This window comes from Rhinolophus hipposideros, assembly GCF_964194185.1.
Source record: "Rhinolophus hipposideros genome assembly, chromosome: 6".
Lineage (NCBI taxonomy): Eukaryota > Metazoa > Chordata > Mammalia > Chiroptera > Rhinolophidae > Rhinolophus > Rhinolophus hipposideros.
In genome coordinates this window covers 93,750,288-93,771,117 of record NC_138052.1, presented here as the reverse complement: position 1 = coordinate 93,771,117, position 20,830 = coordinate 93,750,288, and the positions used below count along the sequence as shown (strand labels likewise).

General features: G+C 36.0%; 1 protein-coding gene across 7 annotated transcripts in view; it reads right to left on the bottom strand.

The window, feature by feature from the left end:
* Positions 1-20,163, bottom strand: part of SP100 (SP100 nuclear antigen) — a 77,070-nt gene extending 56,907 nt beyond the window's left edge. For all 7 annotated transcript variants that reach the window (XM_081052127.1, XM_081052128.1, XM_081052129.1 and 4 more), the window contains exon 1: positions 20,022-20,163. In XM_081052127.1, coding sequence (XP_080908253.1) covers positions 20,022-20,053 — 32 coding nt within the window. In that variant the 5' untranslated portion in view covers positions 20,054-20,163. The remainder of the gene's footprint in view (positions 1-20,021) is intronic.
* Between the last annotated feature and the right edge of the window lie 667 nt (positions 20,164-20,830).

The following is a 20,830-nucleotide window of genomic DNA, read 5'->3' as shown; positions in this document are numbered from 1 at the left end:
GAGTTTGTTATATATTATGGAAAGAAGTGTTTTGTTTGATCTATGATTAGAAACATTTTCTCCCAGTCTGTGGTTTGCCTTTCATTTTCTTAACCTTTCTGTTGATAAAAATTTTTAATTTTGATGAAACTAAGTCTATTTTTTTTTCAGTTAATAACTTTAGTGTACTAGGAAATCTTTGCCTACTCAAAGGTAATATCTTTGAGTAGGCAAATATTTCCTAGTAATGGAAATATTCAAAACACTGGGGCGGCTGGTTAGCTCAGTTGGTCAGAGCACAATGCTCATAACACCAGGGTTGCTGGTTTGATCCCCACACGGGTCAGTGTGAGATGAACCCTCCACAACTAGATTGAAACAACTACTTGACTTGGAGCTGATGAGTCCTGGAAAAACACACTTAAAAATAAATTTTAAAAAGTTAAAAAAAATATTCAAAACACCATTTATAGTATAAGCATTAGTATATTTCTGGATTTTCTATACTGAACCACTGATCTCTTTGTCTATCTTTATGCCAATAGCGTATCGGCTTGAATACTATCTATTACAGAAAGTCTTGAAGTCAGTTAGGAAAAGAGTGTCTTGACTTTTCTAAGTCTTGTGGTTTTCCATGTATCTTTTAAAATCAATCTGTGACTTTCTACAAAAAAGCCTTTTGGATTTTTGTAGCCTTTAGCATTAAACCTATAGACAACTTTGGTGAGAAATGACATCTTAACAATATTGAGCTCTAGTCTGTTAACATTGTATAGCTCTCCGTTTCTTTGGTTTTCCTTAATTGTGCCTAGAACTGTTTAAAGATTTCAATATACAAGTTATGCACATGTTTTCTGAAACTGACTTTTTACAGTGTTGAGCTGAGTGGTAAAGAACATTTGGGTTAAATGATTTCTTTAAATAACAAAAAAAATGGAACAATATGATTTCAAATTCAGTACTAAAAATGCAGAAATATAGATTAAAAATCGTGGAAAATTGGAAGTAATCAATGGGTGAGTGAAATGAGACTATGAAACTATGAAACAATAAAAAATAAAATGAAAAGAAAACATAGCTTGCATTTTCAGAGAGAAAAAAGTAAGGAAAACAATAGGAGTTCTAAACATTAAGACAGACAAAAAAGCAGTATGAAAAATATATTATTTAAAACACTAAATGAAAATTAAAACATGATGACATTGGTAGGCACGGGATCAAAAGTGGAATTCAAGAGGAGATACAAGACAGATGAAGTGACACAAAATTTTCAAAAATCAATAGTAGGCAAGTTAAGGTATTCAAATAAACAAAACCAAAAATAAGGGTATTCATTTCCATATCAAAGCAAAATTCAAGAAACAAATAATGGTACAAATGTTTTATAGAGTTTGAAAAACAATTCACCTCTAGTTTTTGACCCTTCACATAAAAAAAATATACAGGCTCTGGAAAAATGAGCAAGAATTATTTATTATTTAATCTTATGACCTAAAAAAACGAACATAGCATTTTTTTCAATGTCCTTGAAATGTATATCAATATGATATAAACTTGGCCACAAAAAAGTTTCAGTAAATTATAATCAATAGAAGCTAAATAGGTTGCACGTTAAAGAGAACAAATCACCCAGAGACTTTAAAAACAAAACAAAAAAAATATTGTGTTGGGTCAAAGATAAAATGAGATTTGTGGTTAGAGGCTATTTGAAGGAAAAGGGGACAAAAAAGAAAAATAATGAAATAAAAAAGAGTAGAGATGGTTCAATATTAGGAAATCTCTTTATATAATTTATCACATTAACAAACAAAAGCAGGAAAAAAGTGTATAAATATATCACTAAATGGTTTTAAAAGGGAATTTGATGAGACTTAGCAGCTATTTTTATAAAAACTCTATGAAATAATAAAAAACTCTATGAAATACATAGAAGCTAATACAACATAGTCTTGTATTAAACTTTGACAAATATTATATTAAACTTTGAAATGATAGTCATTTAAAGAAAAACGACAGGGATGCCTATCATTACCATCATTGTTTTATATATGTTTTTAGAAGTTTTAGCTAACGCAATAGGATGAGAAAATGAAGTCATTGATACAAACACTAAAATAAGATACATTATATGTCCTACAATTATATACATAGAAACTCTAGAGAGACCTAACTAAAATCTATAAGAACTAGAAAAACAATTTGCCAACATGCATAAATAAAAAAACAAATATATAAAACTTACAGATTTTATTTGGAACAATATAAATTGAAAAGAAACAAAATAATACTTCAGACACAATAGCAAACACATGCACATATATTTATAAATATCTGAAAGGTATGGACCTATATGAAGAAAGCTATAAAAATCTTACTGAAGGAAATTAAATAAAATCTAAATGAATGGAGATATATAAGGTGCCCCCAATTAGAAAAGCATAAGAATTTAAACACAATCTTTCTGAAATTATTCTGAAAGCGTGGTCCACTTGCTACTTGTAATCCCACTGAGACTGGATAAAGTAATATAAAAACTTATATGACAGAATAAATATCTGAGTCCACTCAAACATTTTTTTAAGTAGGTAGAGGAAGATTTAATAGATTTAAATGTTAAAAAAACAGCAATACGGTATTAAGAGACAATGTAGAAAAATATTTTCAGCCCTTAAAACAAAGGCTTAATTTATCTGATATAGAAAAACTATAGCCTATTAATAAAATATAACAAACAACCGCAAAGAAAACAGAACTAACTGGGCACTTAGAGAAAATTGAAATGTCCAATAACCATATGAATATACACAAACTAAAACATCAATGAGAAACCATTGTTCACACATTAGATTGGCAAACAACTTCATAAGGGACACTGCATCGCGGCAGATCAGAGAAACGGTCATTCATTGCTAGTGGGAACATGAATTTCTGTAGCTTTCATACAACAGATCTGGTCATATCTACTAAATTTTAAGATACACTACTATTGGCCTAACAGTCAGGCCCACTTTTAGAACCTGTCTTATGGAAATAAAAACAACAATAAGCATCTTATAGAAATTAGAGCTCCAGAACTTTCAGCGCCTTTCCAATTCCCTCAGAGGAAAACGCAGTCCTTACAGTGTTCAGGGCGCAAAATAATCCAGCCCTTCTCTCTTCTCCCCCAGCTCACTTCTCATTGGTCAAACTGCCTCTTTGTTGTTTCTTGACCACACCAAGCACACTTCAGCCCTAGAAACTTGGTGCTGGCTGTCTCCTCTGTGTAGTGTGTTCTTTGTCCAGATATCCATGTGGTGAACTAACACCCTCATCCATTAAGGTCCTTCTTCCATTTCACCTTCTCAATGAGTTGACCAACCTACTTGAAATCAAAGCCACAGCCCCCCACTCTGTTCATGTACTCCCTACCTCCTAATCTAGCCCTTTCACTTTTTACCATGCCCTTATTACTCCCTAACATACCAAATTAATCGTTTATGTATTTTATTTAGTGTCCTATTTTGTTTATTGTCCTATTCATTGTCTCTCTTTTCTCAAAAATATATATGCCACAGCAAAGGGATTTTGTTTTGTCCCTTGATTTATCTTGAGTATCTGATACACACAAGGCAATAATAAATATTTGTTGGCTATATGGCCATAAGCATTTTTTTTGTAGAAAAATATAACAGTAATAAATAACACTGACCTCCAAACCTGAAAACAATCTGATTGTGCATTTGGCTGAATGGTTGAGTAAATTATGGCAAATCTATACTGATGGCATAGTACATAGCTATTTATTTCTAGAAATTTGGATGGTAGGACATAGTTTTATTGATTGATAAAAACAGCAGTCTCAGATTAATATGTTATCATCCCATTTTTATACAAATCAAAGTACAACAATATTTTTTATGTGTGTAAAATTTGGAACAAATGTTGGGAAGGGCATGGAATGCTACATATCAGGCTGTTAACACTGGCTTAGTGAAGAGTGTTAGGGTTTCACGTAGGTCCCTTCAGATCTTTCTTTTATCATTTTTGATAACATCAGAAATAGAAATAATAGAGCCAACAGAACAAGACTTTAGAGTAAATATATTTAATATCCCCACAGCTTATGAGATAATATTGTTTCTATAAAACAATTAACTGGGAAATTTAGAAATTTAAAAGCAGAGCTTTCAAATTAAAAAATAAAGGTAGGCAAAAGAATAAAATATTTAGGAATAAATTTAACAAATGGAATGCAAATTTTCAGCAAAATGATAAAATATTGCTAAGAAAAATTAAAGCTCTAAATAAACAGAAACATTCCATGTTCGTGGATTGGAAGACAATATATTTAAGATGGCAATTCTCCCCTAATTGATCTATAGATTCAGTGCAGTTCTTATCGAAATCCCAGGCCTTTTTGCAGAAATTGAGGAGATGACTTCAAATTTTATGTGGAAATACAAAGGACACAGAATAGCCAAAACAACCTTGAGGAACCAAGTTATACTCCCTGATTTCAATATTTACTGTAAAACTACATTCATCAAGACAGTTATAATACTGGCATAAAAATAGATATACAGATCAATGAAACAGACTAGAGAGGGGAAGACATAAACCATGATGTTATTGGTCAATGGATTTTCAACAAAATTGCCAAGGAAATTTAATGAGGAAAAGGTAGTCTTTCAAGAAGGATATTTGGATAGCCACATGCAAAAATATTAATTTATACCCTTACCTCACACCACACACCGAACTCAACTCAAAAGGGATCGTAGACCTAAATGTAAGAGCCAGGTCAGCTTCAGGACTGTGGATCCTTATCCCATGCAGTCAGAGACCCTGTGCTTGCTTTACTGTGCTGCTTTTGTGGTTTTGAAATTCTTAATGATTTGTGAACAGGACTTCCCCCACTTTCATTTTTTATGGGTTTCCACAAATTATGTAGCATCCTGTGTAAGAGTGAAAAACGATAAAACTTTTCAAAGACTATATAGCAGAAAATCGTTGTGACCTGGGGTTAGACAAAAAAGGTAGCCACAACCCCAAAAGCATGATCCGTAAAAGGATAAATTGGAATTTAACAAAATTGAAATCTTTTTTGCTTCAAAAGTCACCATTAAAAAAATACAATTTTTTCCTGAAATGATGTAATTTCATTAACGATCGTCACCCCAATAAATTAAAAAAAAAAACAAAACAAGATTAGTCCCAGTCTGGGAGAGACTATTAGCCACTAATATTTCTAACGAATGACTTATATACAGATATGTAAAGAATTCTTACAACTCAGTAATTAGACAAATAATCCAATTAAAAGATGGGCTGATTTTAATAGCTATTTCTCCAAAGAGATTTATGGAAGGTAATAAACACATGAAAAGATGCTGAACATCAGTAGTCATTAGGAAAAAAACAAATTAAAACCAAAACAAGATACCAATGCATACCCAGTGCATTGGCTAAAATCAAAGACATAAAATAACAAGTTTTAGCAAGACTGAGGAAAAACTGGAACCTTTATACACGCTGCTGGGGACAGAAAATGGTCCTTTGGAAACACTGTAAGATAGTTTCTTAAAACGTTCAACATAATGTTACCACATGACCCAATGACTTCATTCCTAGGCATCCACAGAGAAATAAAAACACGTCCACAAAAGACCTGTATGAAAATATTCATGGCAGCATTTTTCATAATAGCCAAAAAGCGGAAACAATTCAAAAGTCCATCAACAAGTAAATGAATAAGTAAAATGTGGTAGATTCATCTAATGTAGTAGTACTTAGCAATTAAAAAGGAATGAAATACTAATACGTGCTACAACATGAATGAACCTCAAACATATGATGCTCATTGAAAGGATCTAGGTTCAAAAGACAGCATAATGTATGATTCCATTGATATGAAATTTCCAGATAAAAGGAAATCTACAAAGAAAGAAAGTAGGCTAGTGGTTAACTGGGGCTGGGGGATAGAAATAGGGATTGACTACAAGTAGCCATGAGTGAATTTTTGGGGGTGATGATAGTGTTCTAAACTTGAATTATGGTGATGGTTGCAGCACTCTATAAATTTATTCAAAGTCATTGAATGGCACACCTACAACAGGTGAGCTTGTGCAAATTACACTGCACTAAAAACATTAAACAATAAAGATAGACATGTTAATAGCTGAATAGACTCAGTTGAAGAAAAGATAGCCACATTTCTTTCTGGAATGCAAGAAAAAAGAATATATGGAAAACATTTTTAAAAATTAAGGTATACTGCATAATCTGATGTTTCAATATTCTGCCAAAGGGAATTCCAGAAGGAGAGAAGAGAAAGAATGAGAACAAAGAAATCAAATAAAAGGAGGAAAAACATTTCTTAGAATGGAAACTAGTACCTTTGATTAAAAAGGCCCATCATGTGTGAAGAGTGAGTATTTAAAACCCACACCTAGATATATTACTGTGAAAGGCTAGAACATCAAAGATTACAAACAAAGTATAAAGTTTCCAGAGAATAAAAGCCACTACCTACAAGGAATGAAAACCTGATGGAAACTGGAATTTTTATATGTGACAATGCATGCAGGAAGACAATGAAAAAAATTTTCAAAACCTTAAGTGCAAAATCATTTTGAACCTTAATTGTAAACACACCCACATATTCATTCATGTATGAAAACGAAATAAAAATATTTTTAGACCACAAGGACTCAAATAGTTTATGGAGGGAATAGAAAGAGGCAGGAAAGAAATAAAATCAAGTACCAGTTTTAGCTTAGGGAAAGATAACAAATGACTCCAGACACTGAGAGAACAATACAAGCCTAGGTATGTTTATTAAAAAATTCAGTTTCAACTGAAAAAAACAAAAACAAAAAAAAACCAAGGTATTATTCCCAGTTGTATTGAATGAAAAAATATGGAGCAAAAGAAAGGCACCCAATTCAAAAACAGGTAAGAAAGACGGTGGGAGAACAAGAAATTCTTGTAAATATTAAGTAAGAACTAAGATAACAAGGATAAATACAAATATACTAGTGATCAAAATAAATTTTAATGAAATAAGCTTACAAAATATGGAAATATGTATATTGGCTAGGAAACAAAATTTCACTATATGTATTCTACTTATAAGGGACATATCAAAAATAAAACAGCTCAACAAGACTGAAAATAAAGAGACTGGAAAAGACGTACTAAACAAATGCAAAGTAAAGAGTGCCCTGTAGCAAAACTAACATCAGAAACAAATAGAATTTAGGTTGAACAGTATTACAAAGACCTCAGAAGTTTATTTCATACCGATAAAATGTATCCTCTACCAGATTGCATGGCAGAAGTCATGATCTATACGAAAATATCTTTAAAATATTAAAGGGAAATATTTTACAGCTATGCAGTAGCAGAGCTGGGGTTCAGAACCCCCTCACCAACCTTTCCACCTATTCCCTCACCTCCTCCCCTCCCTCTCAACTGGCTTTAGATAGCACACTATTAATCACTACATTATATTGCCTTTCAAACATGAAGAAGCCTCAAAAATGACATGCATTAGGCCATACGATAAATAACAACAGACCCTCAAATAAAAAGACTTAAGGAAAACATTTTCCAACCATATGTGATGAGATCAGAACAAAGAACCAGGACAAAGGAAGACCTCCCCAATCTATCTACTGAGAAGTTTTCAGAGCTTTTTCTAAACAGTCGTTAGTTTAAAGAGCAAATCAAAATAGAAATTACAGATGATTAAGAAATAAACCCCAATAAAACATTGCATATAAAAACAATAAACATACCCAAAGTGGCACAGAGGTGAACATTCATGGCCTAAATTCATTTACTAGAAAACAAGAAGCCTTGAAAATTAAATTGTTTTAAATCAAGCTGTCAAAAAAAGAAATCAAGGTAATCCCCTCATTCTAAGGAAGATGAAGACAAGATTTAGGAAAGAAAAAAAACAAACGAGCACAAACGTAATGAAGAAAAGCAGGATATAATTAAATCTCAAACAAAAAATAAGAGTAATGAATCAGTACAACCAAAAGATGGTTCTTTGAAGAGAACAACAAAATGGAAAGTTTGATCAAGAGAACAGAAGAAAAGACATAAATGAATAATACTAGGGATAAGGAAAAGGATATGTCTCCAGTTAAGGAGAAGATTAAAACTTTATAAGAGAAATCCTTGCATGTCCTCTTAGGAAAAATATAATTTTCTACCAATAAGTATGACAATCTAGGAAAAATGACTGGTTTTTAGGAAAATATGTATGATCAAAACTGAGAGTCAACAGAAGAACTAAATAGAACTAAAAGTAATAGAAGAAATATGTAATGTACTTCCAGCCCTACTCTAACCCTGCTCTCTCTCCACACCCACAAATACCAATTTCAAACAGTTTTATAGACAACTTCCAGCAATCCTTCAAGGAACAGAAAATGTTTGTATTAAATAAGCATTCCAATTTATTTAAAAAATTTTTCAAATCACCTCAAATCATCATAAGGCTACTATATTTCTGCTATCAAAACCAGATAGATACAGGAGTAATGAAAACCGTACACTAATGTTACTTATAAATACATGAGGTTAAATTCTCTAATAAAATATTAGTGAGCCCAGTCCAAGAATGGATGAAAAAGTAATGTTTATGACCAAGCATCTCAAGAATTCCACAAAAAGTCATGTTAGAAAATCTATGCTTTTGGTTAAACCAGGAAGGTTGAACACACATCCACAGTGGTCAGTGTTCCCTCTGAGACCTCAATAAATCCCATTAGAGAGTTATTGCAAAAACCAGCAAGGATGAGAGAACAGAAAAGAAAAGGACATCAAACACCAGATGTTCAGCAAACATTTCCAAAGATGAGATATGGATTTTTAAGTGATAGCCAATTTCACAGATTGCAGGAATAAGAAATCTGATTGGACCCCCTGTCTTACAGTGTATACAAAAATCAACTCAAAATGGAGTAAGGACTAAATGTAATTACTGAAACTTTAATGCTATGTATGGCATGAAAACTAGAGCAAATAACATTATATTGTGTATTTGAAAGCAGCTATGAGAGTAGATCTTAAAAGGTTTCATCACAGGAAAAATTTTTTTTATAATTATTATGGTGATGGATGTTAACTATTCATTGTGGTGATCATTTTGCATTACATCAATAATGTAAATTTTGATGGTGTACATCTGAAACTGATATGTTACATGTCAATTATATCTAAATTTAAAAATCTGTAAATTAAAAAAAGTTAAATATACTCTTACCATACAACCCAGGGATTGTGCTCTTTGGTATTTACCAAAAGGAACTGAAAAATTATGTTCACACAAACACCTGGGCATGGGTGTTTATAGCAGCTTTATTCAAGTCAAAACTTGGAAACAACCAAGACGTCTTCTAAAAGGTGAATGAATAAATAAACTGCGGTACATTCAGACAATGGAACATTATTCAGTGCCCAAAAGAAATGAGCTACCAAGCCATGAAAATACATGGAGGAAACTTATGTGCATACGACTAAGTGAAAGAAGCCCATCTGAAAAGGTTGCATACTGTTTGATTCCAACCAAACGACATTCTAGGAAAAGCAACACTATGGAGACAGGAAAAGGACCGGTGGTTGCCAGGGGTTAGGAGGAGGGATGAATAGGCGCAACACAGAGGATTTTTTAGAGCAGAAAAACTACTTTGTATGATACTATAACTGCTACATGTCATTAAATATTTGTCCAAACCCACAGAATGTACAAGACTGAACCCTAATGCAGTCTGGGAAATGTGGGCAATAACGATGTATCGGTGTAGGCTCATAATTGTAACACATGCACCATTCTGGTGGGGGCTGTTGACAGTGGAGTGGGCTGTGCATGTTTGGGGGAGAAAATATAGGGGAAGTGTCTGCTTTCTACCCAAGTTTGCTGTGAACCTAAACTGCTCTAAAATGTAAAGTTTATTTCAAACATGTTAAAAAAAAAAAAAGGAACAACCTGACACAGTAAAACTTCTTGACATTGTTCTTGGTAATAATTCATTCCTTGGATTTGACACCAAAAGCACAACAAAAACAAAAATAGACGGGTAAGACTATATCAAATTAAAAAGCTTCTTCTGCACAGCAAAGGAAACTGTCAACAGACTGAAAAGGCATCTTATGGAATGGGAGAAAATATTTGCAAAGCATCTATCTGATAAGGAGTTAATGTCCAAAATATATAGGAATCTCCTACAACTCAACAGAAAAAAAAGAAGAAGAAAAGAAAGAAAAAGAATACGAAAACTTAATTTAAAAAAATGGGCAAAGGACTTGAATAGACATTTCTCAAAGAAGACATACACATTGCTACCAGGTATATGAAAAGGTGCTTAACGTCACTAATCATGAGAAAAATGCAGATCAAAATGACAATGAGGTATCACCTCACACTTGTTAGGGAGGCTTTCATAAAAAAAAAAAATCTCTCTATATAACAAGTGTTGGCAAGGATGTGGAGAAATTGGAATCCTTGTACCGTTTTAGAGGGAAAAAGAAGTGCAGTACTATGACAAACAGTATGAAGATTCCTGAAAATATTAAAGATAGAACTACTATATGATACAACATTCCCACTTCAGGATATTTCATTATAAGAATTGAGATCAGAATCTGGAAGAAATGCCTGCAGTTCCATGTTCAGTTCAGCATTAAAACAATTGCCCAAATATGGAAACAACCCAAATGTTCATTGACAAATGAATGGATAAAGAAAATGTAGAATATACTTACAATGAAATTATTCAGTGTTAAAAAAAAGAAAGACATTTTGGCATTTGCAACAACATGGATGAATCTAGAGGACACTGCTAAGTCAAACAAATGAGCCACAGAAGGATAAATAACGCATGATTCCACTTACATGAAGTATCAGAAATAGTCAAACTTATAGAAGTAGAGAAAAGAACGGTGGTTGCTGGGGCTTGGGGACGGGGAAATGGGGAATTGCTTTTCAATGGGTGTAAAGTTTCAGTTATGAAAGATGAATAAGTTCTAGAGATCTGTAAACCATAGCACTTATAGTTAACAAACATGAAAAAGTTTTGGGAGGTGATGGTTCTGGTTAGTACCGTGGTTGTGGTGATGGCATTGTGGCTGTATGGATATTCCCAAACCTGGGAAGATGTACACTTTAAATGTGTACAATTTTTTTGTATATCAATTATATCTCAATAAATCTTAAAAAATATAATTACTTACATGGGGGGAAACTAGCAAGAGGCAAGTCCAGTTAGGTTTCTGAATTGTGAAAGGGTTCAGGAATCAGAGAAACCATTAGTACTTTTCAGGAGACAGGTTGGGAGGTGAAAAACAAACTGGCAAAATGAAGTTCGCCAGTCAGCTAGCGGCACCCCTTCCACAGAGCCCTCATCTGATGCTCATGTTTCATTCCTAAATGGGTCTGGCCACCAAGCGGTTGCCGGATGGAACCCTTGAGAACTAAACAAATACTGGGGCAGGAGCTGGGGGGAAACTAATTCTTAAAAGAACATTGGAAGAAACACATGGAATTTAAAAAATTATCATCTTCCACACTAGAGAGAAAATATTGGATTCATTAAAAAAAATAAGGATGGTATAAAAAAGAAGCAACTTTTAAAAAGAGTTTTTAGAAATTAAAACTATGATGGCAGAAATTTAAAAATCGCTAGGAGAAATGAATGATCTGAGCAAATTCCATAGATAATAGATTCAAAAGAAAAAAATATGCAAGATTACCAAGAAAGCACAGAGACAGAAAGTTTGTTGTAGACCACTGCCCTTTGGTACCTTAATCTTCTAGCTGTCTTCAGACATTCCAGGCCGGTTGTTATTCCGGACCTTTCATTGGCTGTGTCCTCTGCTTAGAATGTGTCTTCAGATATTTGCATTCTCCATTGATTTTCAGGAATCTCATTAAATATTAGACTCTTAGAAAACCCCGCTGGGACCTCCTATCTAAAACAGTACTCACTCCCATTGCACTCTTATCCATAGACCCCATAAGTTTTCTGTTTCTTCATATGCTTACCATGGTCAGCCATTAAATTATGTATTTATTTATCCATTTGTTTATTGTGTGCTTTTCTCATAGAGCGTCATCTCTACTAGGACAGGGGACTTAGTCTGCTTGTCTTAACATTATATTCCTGACCCTAATCAAGGACTGGGCACATGATGTCGGGAAATATTTGGGAATTACTGAGTAAAGTTTGAGAATAATATATTGGAGAATATAGTTAGAATTCTGAGCATCTGAAAGGCATTCTTAAACAAGACACAAGGAGGATAGCATTAGTAAAGTGGAGTACATAAAATTTGTTTAAAATGTGATTTTTGAGTAAAATGGAAAAGTGAAACGACTGAAGATTAACCATGCTTAGAACCTATAGAAGTCATCTATCCACAATTCGTCAGAGGTTGGGCTGGATAGTCTGAGGCAGTCCAGAAGTCCAGTCTGTAACAATTAGACTTGCTGGACAGGATACCAAAAACACTACTTGAGAAGGGATTAGAGTTACAGAAGAAACATAAACTCCAAAGACTTAAGATGCTTTAGACAGGAGAACTTTGGGAGCTGAGGAGCTATAGTTGTTCTTTTTTCTGGGGGTATCTGCCGATTCTGGGAGCAGAAACTGAGACTCTGGGCTTTGTCAAGGCCAAGGAATTCCGCTGGGATCGAGGAAGACAGAAGAGCTTGTGATGGTCATGCCAGGCTGGAGACGAGGGGCCCCAACACACAGTCACTTTCCCCGTCAAGATATTTGGTGAAGTTTGCCAGGCCAAGAAGCTAGAGAAACCATGTCAAAGGCCTCTGAAAGCAGAGCGGAATTACCTGTAGGCTCACCATTCAGAAATGGTAATGATAATTACGGCTATAGAATCTGGAGTCATTTTGTCCCCTGACAGCACTTTTTAATTCTGGACACAACTAGAGGCTGAGAATCTGGACTTGGCAGAGGGAGAGGGCTATGACTAGAGGACAAGGAACTAACAGAACTTTTGACAGTCATGTGTGGTTGGAGGGCAAAAATTAGACACTTCAAGGAAATAAAAAAAACTTGGTTGGTTTTCTCAAGAACTTTTCTTAGTTCTAAAGCTGCATGAAGCAAGAAGCTAAAAATGTGACAAAATTTTTGAAAAGCAGGGAAAACTTGAATGCAGTCTCTCAGTTGAAAGCCCTGGATATCCTCATTTGGGATCAGGACAAACCAGAGGTATATTACATCTTATCAGAAAATGCAAACACATCGTGAGTCATTTTATGCCCCAATTTGCTTCAGGTAATCCACTTCACTACTTTATGTGCCTAACAGAGGAAAGGGGGATACTCTCATGTGGAAGATGAAAACATCAGGAGGCTCTGTGTCTTGTGTAAACAATTCCTGGCATTCAATCAAAAATAATGTGAAAGGATTGGACTGTAGGATGACACCAAGGGAAAAAAACACATAATACATGCAGATACACAGATGATCCAGAGCTTGGACTGACCACAGAAAAAGTATGATTATAATGCACAAGAAAATGGATGAAAAGATGGAAAAAAAACAATAGAAAGTTGAGCAACTCCACAAGAGAATTGAAAACCACAAAAAATAATCAAATTGACATTTTTAGACCTGAAAATTACAATTTCTTAATTTAAACTCAGTGAAAAGATTTAGCAGAAGATTGGAAACAGAAAAGAGACAAAATTCATGAATTGGCTACCGACAAGACACATAGATCTGTAGAAAATATCCAAGTACAGAAATTTTAAAAATGGAAAAATCCAGAAAAGCATATAAGGAATGTGAGAAACAGCCAAAAGGTCTTATTTGGGGGATGGCAGAAGAAATATTTGAGGAGATAAAGGCTAAGCATTTTACAAAATGGATAAAAGACATCAACTTACAAATTCAAAAAACTCTGAAAATCCCAGCAGCAAAACAAACGAAAATCTGGACTCATTACAGCATAACAGCTAACAGAAAAATATTAGAAGCAGTCAGAGCTGCAACCAAACCTCAAGGCATAAACTTCGATAAAAATGACAGTTAATCAAAAATCAATCATCCTAAGTTTCTGGTGTGGTGAAGCAGAATTTTTAAAAAATCTCAATACTTTCAACCCCTACATGCAATATTGCTTTCTGTTGAAGAAACTTAAAAGTTGGGAAAAAACACTTAAGTGTTATCAATCACTGAAGAGATGAAAACACTGTAAAGGGTTTATTGTGAAAAAGTAAAGGGGAAAGAGAAACCGGGGATTTCTGACAGTACGGAAATCACTTTCAACTTCAGGGCATTTGCTGATCCTCAGTTTTGGCAACCTCAAGGTGTGAGAGGGCTGGAAACAAAGTCTGGAGTCCACACGGTAGAGTTTCTAACGGGATTCCAGACCATCACCACCATATCTTCACAGTGAGAGTAAAGGAGAGGGGACCTCGCTGGCCAGGAATCACATTCCCAGTAAACCACTTGAGTGGCTCCGATTCCCTCAGACCCTGACCGTGTTTTAGAGTGTTCCCTGATGGGTAGTGCCCTCAAGCACCTTGACTTTTTAACCAGAAATCCTTGCCAAAAGCTAGTGCCTTCATCACAGGTCTAATTTCACCTCTAAATAATGTTTCTCAAATACAAGTGAGTACACAGTAAAAAAACCAAAAAAACAGAACAAAGAAATAAACAAAAATACTCCCAGCAAAATAACCTTTGTAAACAGAGTGTGGAAAGGGAAACATAGTGATTTTACAGTGGAGAAGCCTACAAACACCACTTTAACCAAATGCTGCAGGACATGGTTACAAGTCAGGTGGACATCTCTCCCTGATGTGATGGAATGAGAGAGGCTCTTCACCTCTGTGGTATTCTTTCATAAAACCCATAACCCCAGTCAAATTAGGAGAAAAACATCAAGATGGACCCAAATTGAAAGATGCTCTACAACTGGTCAGATGCCTGACCAGTACTCTTCATGTTGTCGAGGTCATGGAAAACAAGGAAAGAGTGAGAAGCTGTCACAGACCAGATAGAATAGGGGACAGGATGACTGAAGGCAATGTGATACTCTGACTGAATCCTGGAATAGAGTGAGGACTTCAGTGGAAGAACTGGTGAAGTTCAAAGTGTGGGTGGTTTAGTGAACAGTGATGTACCAATGTTGGATTTTTACGTTTGATAAATGTCCTACAATTGTGTAAGAGGATAACGTTATAGGAAGTGACACAGGGTATGTAGTTATAGAAACTTCTGTACTATCTTTGCAACTTTTCTGTAAATATAAAATTATTCCAAAAATAGTAGTTTATTTTAAAAAAACTTTGATAGTGAAAATAGTAGAAACAATAGAAAACAGGATCAGGAACACCTCCTACGTTGAAAATATCACTATAAAACCTCTTTAATATGTGTAAGTTTTTGTTAAGAAAGGAAACCTACAGGAAACATCATCTAACACTGTACAATGAGAGGAGCTTCCCCTGTGGGATTGGGCTCAAGACACAGACGATTACCGTCACTATTTGTATTCGTCATAATACAGGAAATCCTGGCCAACGCAGTAAGGCAAGAAAAAGAAATAATAAATGTAAGGATTAGATGTAAAGAAACAAAACTCTCGTTATGTATACATGATGTAAATTAATATATGTATACATGTATATCTTCATATAAGTCGTTAGAATTTTTTTTTAATTTGGCAAAGTTTTGATTTATGTTTATATCTTAGTAACAAGTAGCTAGAAAGTGATTTCAAATTATGTAGATTTAATTACATAAAGATATCAAGTATCCATGAAAAAAATCTAGCAGAAGTATATAACCTCTAAGGAGGAAAATAGAAATTTTACTAGAAAATATTTTAAATTAATAACATACACATACCATATTAATGAGATAGAAGACACAATATTATAAAGATGTCAGTTTTCTTCAAATTTATCTATAGATTGAGTGGAATCCCAAACAAAATCCCAACAAGATTTTGACAAGCTGATGTGGAGATGCAAAGGGCCAAGACACTTTGATAAAGAAAAGAGGATGGGAAGATTTACTCTACTTGATATCAAGAGTTCATATGAAGCCACTGTCTCTATGACAGTGTGGTATGACACAAGGAGAGGCTCTCATAGGTCAGTGGCAGAGAAGAGAGAGCACAGAAACAGACCTTGCCTATATGCCCACTTGGATAATGAAAAGGGTGGCACTGCAAATCAGTAGGGAAAATCATGGTTAACCAGACAATGGTGCCCTCAGAAAAACTGATAAGAATAAAGATAGATCAAACTGTAGATGAGAAGCAATTCAGGGTCAGATAAGACAGAAAATGTGAAACATAATTCACTCAGATGAAGACTGTGCAAAGTAGAGGTGAAGGGAGAGCTGCCCAGGTCAAGCATGAGCAAAATGGGCAGTAAAACCATGTGAAAAAGTAAAGCAACACAGAAACCAAACTGCAGAGAGAATCAATCTAAAGGAATAACCCAGAGGATTAAATCCAGAAGAAGAAATCCCCAAAGCACTTACATCGCAGTAAAACCTAAATAAATAAAGCGACAGTGTGCAGAAGATTAATATAATAACAAAACGTGGGTTAAAGTCGAGCTTGCAGAGCTGTCGAAACAAATTAAGGCCCTCCCCTCAAAAATAAATTCAATCAACGTAAAAAAAATTGGAAATAAGAAGATACCAAAAACTACTAAAAATTAAACAATTATCGTAGAAGAAAGGTTTGCGACAACTATTGTGAACAGAAAGCAAAAAGCTAAAGAGATGAAAGCATTAGGTACAGATAAAGCTGTGAAGGCTAAAGTTGCTCCAGTGGAAAAATAGTTTTGACCCCAAATTAAAAAATAATGCGTTTTTGAAGATATTGAAGAAGAAACTTTCCCTGAAGTGAAGATGGAATTGAATCTGCCACCTTAAAAACACAGGACTATGGTTAAAGACAGTGCATGGAATTCACAGGTAACTTGCAGCATTATTTTAATTATTCATAATAACAAGGTGTAGGGATGGTGTTAAAGAAAATTTGCCTTCATTGGTTGATGTGAGCTTTTGTCTCTTTGCTTTGACTTGTTTCTGTATGTGAGGTAATTTCTGTGCTGTGATCAGGGGTTGAGTAAATTCCCCCTTTGGTCTCATTCTCCCGAGCAGAGAGATATGAGATGATGTTGCTTTCTAGGTATCATTCTCCCAAGAAAGGGAGATATGGTATGAGGTTGCTTTTCTATCCCCCTTTGGTCTCATTCTCCCAACAAGGGGAGACATGAGATGAGGTTTTCTGTTTGGTCTCATCTCTCGAGCAGGGGAGATATGAGATGATGTTTGTTGTTCTGTCTGTGTTGTGAGGTGACTGTTAGCTTAGGGTTAAAGCAATTCTTGATCAGGGGTTGAGAGAATTCCCTCTATGTTCTGTCTGTTTTGCCCACATCAGCAGATGAAGTGAAGACGTAGCTAAGTTATGTCAGGAGGACAGACACTTGCCAGGCCTTGTTGCTTATCTGGATGAATCGGCCAGATGGGCAACACTCATATCCGTAACTGCCGGACCCTCCTGGAACTGGCCATTCCTTGAGAGGGGGAGGCAGGAACAAGAAACTTGGCTCTAAGGTACATCTGAGAAACTATAGAAGACAGGCCTCAGTTGGCAGTGTCATTATTATTATCATTTTGTCATTTGGTTATTTGCCATTGGTGATTTTTCATCATTTTGAAGACTTCCAGCAACATGCAGCTTACAACACCAGGGGATGTTCTGACTTCCAGCCTCCATCCTGGTGAAGGCTGGCTGGTTCCCGGCCTCTCCAGTGTTGTTCCCCATGCTTAGCCTTCTTGAGAACTTGTTAGCATCTAGAAAACTTGTATGCAGCCTGCAGCTTAAACATCAGAAGACGTCCTAACTTCTAACAACAGCAACAACAACAGCAGCAGCAGCAGCAACATTCTTGGGAACTAGCAAACAGTGGTGTGGAAAATGCCTGAGTTTCTCTCAGCTACAGACCTGGCAAAGTTTTGATTTATGACTTTTTCAGTGCTGTTCTCCCCCAGTTTGGTGAGCTTTTGACATCTACTGTAATAGTTATTATCCTCTAGAGCTTATTACTGCTCTTGGATACTCCTTACTGATGTTATTTGTGTATTTGGCCAAGTGATTCTTGATCAATAGTAAACATATGTTGAGATCTCTTAAACTTATATGTATGTGTACTCCTTTGACATGACATTGTTATCAATGTATGCAGTTTAGTCTTAACCACCTGTACTTTCTCACATTAACGTATTCTATTGCCTTTGTCTTTTGCTATCACCTATTACTAAATAAATTGATTAGATATTGCTAAATAAATTAATTAGCCCCATTCTAGTGTGTGTCTCTACTTCTTTTGCCCGCTCGTCATTACACAAGGGTACGTGTATTATAAAATCAATGCTATCATTAATCTATACTCTAAGTTTCAAGCTTTAATAAAAAAAAAGTCACCACAAACAAAGTTAAGAGACAAGGAAAGTATATCTATAACTTTCAGAATATTTAGCAAACTCTCACTTATCTTCTAGAAAGGACAGTCACCTCAACTGATAACACTGGCTAAAAATAAACCAGCAAACAATTCATAGAAGAGGCAATTTAAATGGCCAATAAACACAAAAAACTGTTCTCCTCCCATGTAATCAGACAATTTAAATTAACTAAGTGAATCCTTTTATCCCGCACCTTTGCAAAAATGGGTATTGGGAGATGGTTCATCTCATTGTTAGAAGAATATATTGGTTCGGCTGCTCAGAAAGGCAGCTTGGCAGGATTTACAAACAAGTATCAGTACTCTTTGCCTCAGCGATTTCGCTTTTTTGGTTAGTGACATAGACAAATACTTGTATATATGCTAAAGAGAGAGAAATACATAAATGTTGTTATCACAGCTTTTTGGTAAAAGTGAACAATAGAAAATGAACTGTCTGTCAATGAGAGAGAATGGTTTGAAAATTATGGTATATCGATTCCATGGAGTAGCATGCAGCTGTTAAAAAGAATGCAGAAGATCTATGTTTATTAAAATGAAAAGACCTCTAATATTTTTACCATTAAAATAAGTAAAAATACAAATGACATATAGAATACAATCCCATTTTTTTAAAAAAGAAGATGCAAATTGTGTATTTAGGAAAATAAGTTATATGTGTAAATGCATAGAAAAAGTTAAGGAAGGCTATGCCTGCGACCCTCTACAGGACCAGGACTTGAAGCTACAGGGAAGGGTGCTGAGTGGGACTTTTTCCCTTTATATACTTCATGTTGTTTGAAATTTCATGAACAAGAACGTAAAATGTAATTCTTTGTATTAAAAATACTTTTTAAATTAAGCATATTAAGCAATGTTATTTCTGAGTCATTTTACTAGAGAAAAAGGATTTCTACCCTTTTCCTCTTGTCAGAGGTACAACCCAGAAAAGAAAATCAAAGTAAAAATAAAAACAGTCAGCTTGCATTAGTCTTTCATGTCTTGGTCCTTAAACTTTCTTTTACTCCCTTTGATCAAGATCAGTGGAGGAAGAACCCCGACCCACGGCCAGAGATGGGACTGGGCCCAGAGCTCACCCATCCCCAGGTCACGTACGAGACCACAGCACTCAGTGTTTGCAAACAAGTCATGTGTTTACCCTGAATTTTACATTTTCTAAAGTACCTTCTTTGAAACAACCTAGGTGAAGGAGCAGGAGGCCAGAGGAAATGAGAAGGTTCAGAGGTCACAAGAAAATGACAATCGCTGCCTCAAAAGCCTCAAAGCATAAGGCTGGACAGCAGACTCTATACGATGCTGTCAGCTGACCAGTAGTTGGAAAACAAGAGTCAAGTGGGTGTGGAAAGCTCGACTCACACCAGCAGCTGTCCCGCGACAGTTTAAAAACCAGATTTCTCATTACATATTCCTGCATTTCATGACACTGCATGTGAGTGTTCTCATCTAAGGTTAAGGTTCACATGAGTGTCTAATAACAGCCCCTAAAAGAGCAAAGTGGCCAGAGAGAAAGTTAAAGGAGGGGAGATAGACTGACCTGGTGCTGAGGTCGCTGCCCCCGCTGGCCATCTTCCCGCCCTGGGCCCTGCCCAGGCCTGGAGCCTGGGCCTCTGATCCCTCCAGTCTCCCCTGCCTGGGTCCAGTGCGGCCCGAGTCCTGAGCAGGAAGTCTGAACCCTCTAACTCAGAAATGGCTCCACCCAAATGAGGAAAAGAAAAGCGAAAGTAACTTTCCGTGGGCTGTCAGACATGTCTCCCTCCTCCTGCAGCCCCTGGGTGGTTCTCAGCCATTATGAGATGTGGCAGCAGGAATGGAGGACAAAGAGTGACAGTCAGAGCCTGGAGGCCGGAGGAGGAAGACCCAGAGGAGGAGCAGGGCCAGCTCCCAGGAGTCCCCTTGTTTGCGCAGGCACCACAAACAGGGAAGCAAGCTGGGCTACTGGGCCTGGAAACCTGGGAAGCAGGAGAGGCAGCAAGTGAGAAGGGACATGTGGTGGAGGACACACCAAGGGGACCGGTGTCCAAAGCTCCACCAGGAGCAGCCTCATTCAAACCTCAGTAGTGGGGCCGAGTCTCCAACCTGGAAGACCCTGCGGGGACAGAGGTTTGTCCCTGAGATGAGGCAGTAGAGTCCCAGACTTGAGCATTTAATGCAGCAATACTGGCCACTGGGCCAGAGGATGGAAACCCTCAGCACCTCTGTGGATGCAGAAATGGAGAGGGAGCAGGCACCTGGGACCTCATTGGGAAACTCAGGTCCTCACAATGTCCCTTTCTAGGAGCTAGCCCATTAATCACCACCAGGTCCCCCTGCTTCCTCCCTTTTTTCTGGGGAGGCTGCCAGATT